The sequence below is a fragment of the Monomorium pharaonis genome, chromosome 2 (assembly GCF_013373865.1).
Source record: "Monomorium pharaonis isolate MP-MQ-018 chromosome 2, ASM1337386v2, whole genome shotgun sequence".
Taxonomy (NCBI): Eukaryota; Metazoa; Arthropoda; class Insecta; order Hymenoptera; family Formicidae; genus Monomorium; species Monomorium pharaonis.
In genome coordinates this window covers 3,225,720-3,236,106 of record NC_050468.1, presented here as the reverse complement: position 1 = coordinate 3,236,106, position 10,387 = coordinate 3,225,720, and the positions used below count along the sequence as shown (strand labels likewise).

General features: G+C 40.8%; 1 protein-coding gene across 1 annotated transcript; it reads right to left on the bottom strand.

Moving 5' to 3' along the window:
• Nucleotides 1-2,699: 2,699 nt before the first annotated feature.
• On the bottom strand, nucleotides 2,700-3,794 carry LOC118644510 (putative nuclease HARBI1). The gene is made up of 2 exons (XM_036283166.1): nucleotides 3,706-3,794; nucleotides 2,700-3,565 (listed from the first exon to the last, which is right to left on the bottom strand). The coding sequence occupies exon 2, from the start codon at nucleotides 3,544-3,546 to the stop codon at nucleotides 2,710-2,712; it is 837 nt and encodes a 278-aa protein (XP_036139059.1). The 5' UTR covers nucleotides 3,547-3,565; nucleotides 3,706-3,794; the 3' UTR covers nucleotides 2,700-2,709.
• Between the last annotated feature and the right edge of the window lie 6,593 nt (nucleotides 3,795-10,387).

The following is a 10,387-nucleotide window of genomic DNA, read 5'->3' as shown; positions in this document are numbered from 1 at the left end:
TGTTATTACAAAGAGTGTAACATACTATGGATAAGTATTTCGCGCATTTTAGTATGACACCTCTCTCTCTCTCTCTCTCTCTCTCTCTCTCTCTCTCTCTCTCTCTCTCTCCCTCCCTCTTTCTTCCTCTTTCCCTCTCAAGCACTACGTAGTACACAAATACAATAAATATTACCACGTTTAACAACATTAGTTTGTACTATTCTACTTTCATTATGTGTGTAAATTGAATAAAATTTTAACAATTATCATTTCTTTATATTTTTAGTATTACACACGATCGAAAAAAAAATTATCAAAAATTATCACTAAAACTGCGATAAATAATCAGCACGATACTTTCTTTCTGAGTGTCGTATCGTGTTTAATGTTAAAAATGTTAAAAAATAGTAATCTTGTTAAAAAAATTTTATATGACATTTAATGAAACTCTAATAATATTGATTGGAACTGTTGTTGAAAATGACATTTATCGTGTTTCTGTAAATACTTTAGAGGGAAAGATATTCTGCTAACTTCGCGAAATACATATTTTTATCTTTGTCTTTTTAATATAAAAATTGTAGCAACGTTCTGCTTTATTTAATTACACATAATGAAAGTAGAATAGTACAAACTAATGTTGTTAAACGTGGTAATATTTATTGTATTTGTGTACTACGTAGTGCTTGAGAGGGAAAGAGGAAGAAAGAGGAAGAAAGAGAGAGAGAGAGAGAGAGAGAGAGAGAGAGAGAGAGAGAGAGAGAGAGAGAGAGAGAGAGAGAGAGAGAGAGAGAGAGGTGTCATACTAAAATGCGCGAAATACTTATCCATAGTATGTTACACTCTTTGTAATAACACTGAAAAATATTCCCTCTTGATGTAACGATTTCACGATAGCTTAGGCGCGATACTACGATAATTATGCTTAAAAATTAATGTTTAATATCATGTATTGTTAATCCAACGAAGGATTTTCTTTTATAACCATAGAAAACTTACAGTTTCTTCTACCTTTAATTGCATTATTAATTACGACAGATTTTCAGTGATTTAGAATGTATTAACGATAGAAGAAACTCGAAGTTCTCTATCATATACAAGAGAAAATCCTTTGTAGTTAATCATACTAACGATACTTGACATAACATTGATCTCTGATTACCTATAATTACCGTAGAAGTCGCATCGAATAGATTATCCTGAAGTCCTTAGATCAAACGTGAATATTTTTCTATCGTGTTATTTTACAAAGAGTGTATATTAGGGATAGTATTTCGTGCATTTTGTAATTTTCTAATAAGATGGTTACGAAAGGAGAATGTATAAAGAATCAATCGTGATAAATCTTCGTTAATTGAATATTCCATAAAAGACGATAAGAGAATTTGATGCGGCAAATATTATATTATTTGCAGGATTCATACGTTTCCATCGCTTTCTCTCTTTTGACTTTCTTATTTACAGAAGTTTATTACGATTTAAATTTGTCATATTTTTATTAATAATTTATAATCTTGTCATGTAATCGCGAGTATGCGTAGCAGCCATCGACGCGAGCTTAGGCGCGGTGCGGCGAGACGTGGGAACGGCGACGACGCCACGCTTCTCCTTCTTCCCCCCGCCGCCGCCGGCAGCCAATGCTTGAGACAGTAGGCCGTGCTATGGCTCGAGCGGCTCGAGCCCTTCCTTCGGCGCGCAAGGCGCGCTCTCATTCGCATAAATTAAAAAATTTATATCTTGATTATTGATAGACCTAACCAAGACTATATTGGATTTTTATGTTCATCTCGATCCCGTCTATCTTTCCATGAAGTATTGCACACCAGATTTGGGACACCCTGTATAAAAACATAAAACATGTTATAAAGATAGAAAAGATTATATAAAAATATCTGACACGTTGATATATTTATATAAAATATATAAAAATGTCATAAAAATTTATATGGAATGTATAAAGTAAAAATAAAAAAATATATAGAAAACAAATATCTTCTTTATAACCTCGACAGGTTATTATATTGTAACAACTATTTACCCCTTATATTATGCAGCAAAGTAGAGAAATAGATAATTATTAGTTATATTAAAAATATTAATTATTTATAAAAAAGATATTAATTATTTATAAAAAAGATATTAATTATTTATTGAGTTTCTTAAACATTTGATTACATATGTACAATAGTATAAGTATAATTATATTGGACGTAAATATTTTTGCCAATGAAGAGAAAAGCATTGTCAAGAATAAGGAGACCTTATATTTTAAAACAAAAAATAGGTCACATGGAAATGTCGAAATGTGGAATGATTGGAATTTCTTTGCGCGATTCCGCCTAACGAAAGAGACTGTGAAACTATTTCTGCCTAATATCGAGCATCAATTAATAATTAATTATAATCGATAAATAGACAAAGTATTATAGTTTAAAATGAAATACTGCATTACAACATATGTCAGAAAATGAAAGAAAAATTAAAGAAATAAAGCAAGGGTTTTATAGAATGTATCGATTGACAATTTATTTTTCATGCCCCTGAATTGTAGTCTTTTTTAATTCAACCATTGCATGTGTTTGTCCATTGCAATGTCATTGATGTAGATTAATTACTTTCAATTACTTTTTCAGCACCTCAACCTTGAAAATAAAAGTAAAACTTTAAATAACAAGGTTAATTACTTTAACATTTATTTAATTTTTCTTTTATTTTTATCATAACATTTTACCTTGAAAAGTAATCAGCTATAAGTGAGTCTCTAACCATATTATCTCTCGGTCTTGCACGTTCATGAATGACATCATTAATTACTACGTCATCTTCAACAACGTCTATTAATACAGGTGGATCTTTCTCATTTTGATTTCTTGCCAAATTATGCAAAACAGCTGTTGATACGATAACATCTTGCACTGTTTCTAATTTCAATCTCATTCCGAGACTTAAAACTGGGAAACGTCGCTTGATAACTCCAAAAAAGCGCTCTATAATATTTCTCGTTTGTATTTGAGTTTTATTATAACACTCTTCTGCTGGAGTATTTGGCTTTATCAGTGGCGTAAGAAGATAATTCCTCACGGGATATCCACCATCACCCAGTAACAATTCAGAATTAAATTCGTTTTGCTCAAATCTTCTTCGCAATGTACTATGCTCAAAAATTGTGGCATCATGTACCGATCCTGGCCATCTTGCAACAATGTCTATTGCCTTTAAATTATAGTCGCGTACAACTTGCGTATTTATAGAAAAATAACTTTTTCTGTTGCGAAATACTTCTGCATTTTCTCCTCCTGGAGACTGTATACGAATGTGTGTACAATCTATGCAACCAATCACACGAGGAAATCGGTACATTCTATAAAATCCTTGCTCTATTTCTTCAATTTCTCTTGCATTTCCTGGCATGTTTATCATTGTCCGTCGTAATGCAGCAATTGTCTGTGAAACTCTTTTAACGACACGGGATGCTGTGCTAATACTAACACCAGAGAAATCATCACTTGAACGCAGAAAACTTCTAGTGGCATAAAATCTTAATGTCAACAATAATTGATTCATTGGAGTTAACGATCTTGTTCTGTAATATGTAAATAATATAATTAATAAATTTTATACAGAAAGCAAGAAAAATGCAAATGACATGTGGAATAATTAAGTATTCTATAAGTGTTATTATTTTATAAACTATACTTTGTCTATTAACCGATAACTATTTACCGATTATAATTAATTGTTAATTGATGCTCGATTCTAGGCAAAAATAGTCTCACAGTCTCTTTCGTCAAGCGAAATCGCACAAAGAAATCCCAAGCATTCTACGTTTCCATATGATTTATTCTGTATCTTAAAATATAGGGTCTTCTTATTCTTGACAATGCTTCCTCTTCATCATCGCAGGCAAAAATATTAATATCAAATATTATATTGATGACATCCATCGTCATGGAAATTATCAAGAATATTATGGATATTAAGGTTAGAATACCTCTTAACTGCCGTTTAGCTACTTTATCTCCTGCATGAACTGGCTGTTAACTTTAGCCGCAAGTTATCCCATAACCGCAGGCTGTCGGAGATGAAGAAAATAAATTCTAACGTTTAATTCCCAGTTAACTTAAATTGGAACATAACTGAATGTGAAGAAATCGGGCATTAAAATCGGTGCCGCCTAGTCGTATTCTTTTGGTTCCGCAGACGCATGTGACATTATTTTTTCTTGTAAAATCAGCTCCTAGTATGCCCTCATATTCTTTTGGGGCATCGTCTCGTATGACATACATGGGATGCTTGATTTTCTTGTTGTACATTTCCACGTTCACGGACGTTCTTCCTAATGTTGTAATAGAATGCCCGGTTATTCCGGTCAATTTGATGTGTTCGTCACGGATTTTGGTTTGCCCTTTCAGCGTTTTTAATTTTATTAATGAGACGGTTGAGCCAATGTCAAACAGAAATTCGATCTTGCTCCGCTCCGCTTCGCGTACGGGCAGTGTCATCATATCGAGGCCAGTGTCGCTGCCCCGTGTGTGCTTGACGTATCACACGATATGCATCAGCTGAGCGCGAGGAGCTTGCGTTATCGCTCAAGCTCTCGTCGCTGGTTGCTGTCTCGGTATGCTTGATCATTTTTATTTCTTTGCTCGCTCACTTGCCGTTTTCTATCCTTTTTATAGTTTTAGGCTTTTTGCTCCGGCGGTTATCGTCTTCTTTATAGGGTCGTCCGTGAAGGAACCAACACTCCTTCCGGGTGTGGCCTGCTTTTTTGCAATGGTCGCAATATAATTCCACTGTGTTTACGCGAGGCCGTCCCTCCGGTCGTGGTAACTCGAACCGGTTAACGTATCGGCTGCTGCGGCATTCTCGCCCGTCGTGCCCATTCTTGCCGCACTTTGCGCATTGCAGCGTATTTCGTGCGTACTTGAAGACAATACGAGAATCTTTCTTCTGATTTCGGTTAGGCTCTTTTACTTTTTCCTCGGCACTTGCACCGGCTATTGCGTCCTGCAGCGTTTTGTATCGCTGGGCGCGTTTGCTTACCAGAAGTTTGATATCTTCATGCAAACCGATCTGGTAATTGTACAGAGCTTGTTCTTTAATATTTTCCAGGATGACTCGCTGCTAGTCGAGGGTATGATTCTTGCCCTCCTCCATGGACTCATATAGTTCCATGGCAAGAAGGTCCACTCGCCGTCCGAAATCCTGCGCGCTTTCCGCGGGTTTCTGCTTTAGTGAATTAAACTCTTGTTGCAGATGTGCGGTGCTTCGTTTGGAAAGGTACTCGTTTTCGAGCTCTTTTTTTACCTGTTCGAAGCTATAAACGTCGCACGTATAGAAGTCCATCATGGCCTTTCCTTTAAATTTTGTGCAAATGATGGCTTCCAACTGGATATGCTCGTCGGCTGGATGTATATTTTTTATCGCGTATGTACCGACACTAATAAATTCGCGGACGCGGTTTCGCTATGTGACATCAATGTCCGGTATCGTATTTCTCATTTCTTTTAATCTCAAAAAATTTACTGTCGATCCGCGCTGATTTCTGATGTCGTTATTCGATCATCCGTACGACAAATCCAAGGTGTGATCGTGGAAATTTTAAGGTGGTGATTTCGTCCTCCGCTGATAACTCGGTTTTCTTCTACTTAGACCTAATTGGAAACTCTCAGGTCGCGTAGTAACGTTCGTGCGTAACGTCATGCAGTAACATAGTTTCTCGTGGCGGGAGATTCGGATTTATCTTCGGTGCCGGTCGTTCTTCTGCACGGTCATTTTTCTCGTGCAAAGAATTATGAAGTCGTAATATTTCCGCGTCGACTTCGTTTCGCGGTATATTTTCGGACGCTTCGGCGGGAGAGTGTGCCATGGTTGTTGGACTGGAAGTTCGTCGGTTATTGGTCCGATTTCGTCCGATCTAAGCCACGCGTCGTATTATGTTCAGCGCTTATCAAACTAAACTCGCGTTCGTCCGCTGTGGTTCCCGGCTCGGTGACGACGTGTGTCCCGCGTTTGCCTATAATACGTAGTGCGTGTTGCGTCGCGTCTCGTATCTTGCGTAACGCAGTTTCCGCTATGCCTACTGCCTTGTGTTCCGGAGAATTTATTGAATCTCCCGAGGGTCGCTGGCCTTTGTTTCGCGGGCTGTCCCCCGTTATGGGACATTAATTATTTATTTTAATTATTTGAGACAGTGTGCAGCTCGCATGCTTTATGTCTTGCGGTCGTCTTATCACGATCGCGTGTATACATGCTAGGGCGTCGTACTTTGAATCGGAGTTTTGCTAGACTTGCTGATAATGTATTATTAATTAGCGCGTATTTTTTTGTTGGTGGGCGTTTTCTGTCGCGGATAATCTTCGCGTAGCCTCGTTTATTTCGCGCAGTGTTGCCGCTGTTCTTGAATCGCTTTTTTTGCTCTTACGCTATTTTTGGTCGCGTTGCCCTTCGCACACGACATTACACTGAGCGCGCAAATACTTTTACAATTCTGACTTACATTAGTAGAACGGCACGCATGGCGGTTGTCGTAGGTCAACTCGCTGGGTGGTCTGGCGTGTGCGACGTTGTAGTAGTGTGTGTGGCTTTCCTCGTACATTGCAGTCGTCTGCTCGTCGCCCCTTGTTGTGGTTCACGTCTCGTTGGCTGGTCAAGGGCACTTAACACAGTGTAGTGACGCATTGGTACAGATTTTTCCACTCGCGCACTAATAACACAATGGTGTTGTCTCAGGTCTTCTCACAGGCGGCTGGTCTTCTCGCAGGATCGTGCTTCCTTCGAGTTTTGGTTTCAGCTTTTTGATCAACTTCTTCCTTGATTACCTTTTTCTGTCCCTTGTTTCTTACGGCCTCTTCAATCCCACAGCTGCCACCAATTTTGTTGTGGGCGTGAACGTTTTGCTCGGAACGGGAGTTCTTCCCGAAAGTAGTTTGGGATTCATCTTGCCTTAGGGGTTAGGACCCGAAGGATGAAGGTTCGGCTCGTGGTTATTAATAAGAGGTTATTAATAAGTTATTAACACTCTCACTTGTTTGTCTGATAAACTTTTATTCTCGTTTTGTGGTCAGGCTTACACTCAGCTGTTGCGCGTAGCGGTATCAGGTGTCACTCGCAATAAGACACGTAGTAAACCGACGTAGCTCGGACGTTGTTAAATTACTCTCCGCTCGATCACGGCGTGGTCGCGCTTATATACAATGGTTTCTGCTGCAATTTTGGGGACCAGTGACCGGGCGTCGGTAGCTTCCGCGAGGCTAAGCGTTTCGACATTGGAACGCGGTAACCTTGCGGTTTAATTGTGCAGCGTAAAGCCTTATTTTTAGGGCGATATGGAACTGCTTCCGAGCGTGATGTTGTAAGCTCACGGAGGTTGCTTGGGACTTCCGTGAGCGCGATGAATTCTTGTGTGTCTTTTGAAAAAGGTGCTTTTCGCAATGTCTTTCGAAAAATGATGCGTTTCGCAATTACAATAATATATGGTTGTAAATCGTCTTACAACAATATCAATTTGCTTGTTTGTCTGTTCCTTATTGATATAAAGTTCTAAAAAACCAAGTACAAGTTATTATTTCTTTTAGATAAACAATTTTACTAAACAAAAATCTCCAGGAAACTCGAAGTATTTATCGTTTTAAATATTTTTTAAGCAATAGTCTAGAGTGCTTTTTCTAATTTTGAAAATATTGCGACGTTACTTTTCTTTGCGTCTACAACTTTGTCGTGCTCTGGACTCTCTTTACTGTAAGTTGGGCGCCAGGCGCGGAATCCGCGTCGCACAAAAGTTGCGAAATTCTCGGTATTTCACACGACGGCCGAATGCCTGCTAGCCCGCCTCTATACGAAGTGGCAGAGAGGCAAGGTTCTTCTCGGTACGCGGAATAGGAGAGGAGAGGTCTCGCATTAAAAACTAGATAGAATTAATAAATATAATCGTATATTAAAAATGAAATAGCAACTTTATACGACGAATACATATTAGTCATTCGACACGACTCTATTGTACAACTGTATCCTACTCGACTTGGGATTTACAACATATCGAAAACTACACTCTATAGGCTACACACTAAATTTAACAATACAACACGCGGCTTTAACAACAAACGGGATAGGCCTCGACGGAATGCGCGTATTCCTCGTAGATATTCTCACCTACAGAAGTTCGTCTCGGTAACGCGTACATGGCTCACACTTTCAGTATGTGGCAAGTGAATCCCGGTACCATTACTCTACGCGCTATCTCGTCGCGAGACTCTACTCCTTACACACAGATCGACTGTCGGCTCGACATACTCCCCGAGGGAGGAGATAATAGGTGCAATTATTAATCTCTACAAGACGGAGATCGACACGGCCCTGCTACGCGGTGACTCTAATCTCGGTATTCCGATTACAATCAATCCGCCCACCGAACGCTCGGTAGGGTAATTATTTCTCACGAAAGGCCGGGCCGGCCGTCTCCGCCCTTACCGCGTAGTTGAAGTGGTGGCCTTACAGATGGTGACGTCGTCGATAGCCGTGGAACCGCTCTCGTCGTTGTCTCACCGAACAGTGACGAACCGTGAACGGTCGGGGGCGCCGCGGACGCTGGTAGCGGCCTGCGCATCGATCACGCTTCGATCCGCGCATACCGATCGCTAGTCGATGGGGGGTCCTCTGCCAGTTCTACAAGATCTCAACGTCCGAGGGCGCCTCTGGTCGTGACGCCGCGCAATTCGAAGGGTGCGGACTGCACGCCTCGATGTTCTTCTTCGCCACATCGGCTGCTGCTGGACCGGCTCGGGGTTGATCAGGTCCCGTCCGACTTACTCCTCGAGGCCGTGGCGACCGCTCCGGCTGAGGTTTCCTCCACCCTGGTCGTCGGGTGTAAGGGCACACGCTCTCTCCCCGGCGTCGTCCCAGGCTGCACCGAACTGCTGTTTCTCTCTCTACAATAGAATACAGCGGCAGTGTTTGTCCCATGACTTTCCTTACGTACTTCGCTACTGTACGTAGATACTTGACCTGATTCGTGGTCCTTCGGCTGCCCGGGGCCCCGCCGCTCGGTCGTCCAAGCTTCTTACTGACATTCCCTCGACGGCTGTTCCATTAATTACAAATGGTAATCGTGGCACACCACTTCTCCCGCGGATCGCGTCTTTCGCTTGGCGGATACCTAAGTGTCTTATTAACTAAAAAAAATATTACTCAGAAAAGGAGAGGCCGCTCTCCCTCTCGGGGTAATGAGCGGTCCCAAATAACCTTTCCCGGTCGGGCCATCCGACCCTTGTCATTCGACACGACTCTATTGTAACTGACGAAAAACGTCACGTCACAGCATCTTGAGCTTTTCTAAGTGTCATTGTTTTGTTCAAGACATATTGCATAACTTGCATTATAATTTCTTTATTAACAGATGTGTCTCTTTTCCTTTTGTAATTGTGCAATATTTTTATACTTCAAATCTAACGGGAAAAATATTTAAACATGCGAACATAAAAAATAACATAAAATTCCTTTTGATAATACTGCCCCAACCCTAACTTGAAAAGAAAGCATATTTTATACTAACTCTTTTATTACATGTCATTGTATTTCATTCATTATATCTCAAAACATATAGTCATAATCAGAATATACAAGTGTTATGAGTGACACACTCATAACGATAAATAAGGTGTCAGTAGCACGATGACGTGAGTCGGTCAGCTGCAGCAGTCAGCATCGAGCGCATCGCGCGAGGTTTCGCGCAATCCGCTCGATAATTAGCGCAATGCTCCTTAGACAGCACTTGCTGTCTAAGCAATAATTTGGAATACTGACCGATTTACGCCCTCACGCAATCCTCTTCTTCTTTCGATCCAACTACCGAATTATCGGATATATAAACCGGCGAAAGAAGGTGAGGAGCGGGTCAATCCGAAGTAGACAAACTAAAACAATACACGACACTCTGCTTTGCGGGGTCGTGTATCGCCGAGATAACTTATTGTAAATACACAACCACGACACTCTGCTTTGCGGGGTCGTGGACAACGAGCTCATAGACGCGACACTCTGCCTTGCGGGGTCGCGATCTATTCACTGTAACGAATACAAGAATAAAAGTGTTCAATACAAATAACGGTGTAAGTGACGAAATACCTTCCTCGCAAAATCTCTGGCAGCGATCCCAAAATCGTACTCACAACGAGGGGTACAACAGTGGTGACAGCGGTGGGATTTGCACTGCCAAAAAGAAGATCCAAGAGAAACCAAGCGTCACCGAGCAATCAGCTGTACAGGCCAGGAAGCCAGCCACGCCGGAGCGTACATAGCGCGTCAGCGATAAGAGAGAAATTTGAGACGACGCCGAGACCTACCGCGACAAGGCTCAGCTGATCGTCGCACCATGCAGCTCATCGTACTTATGTAAGTCCGACAAACA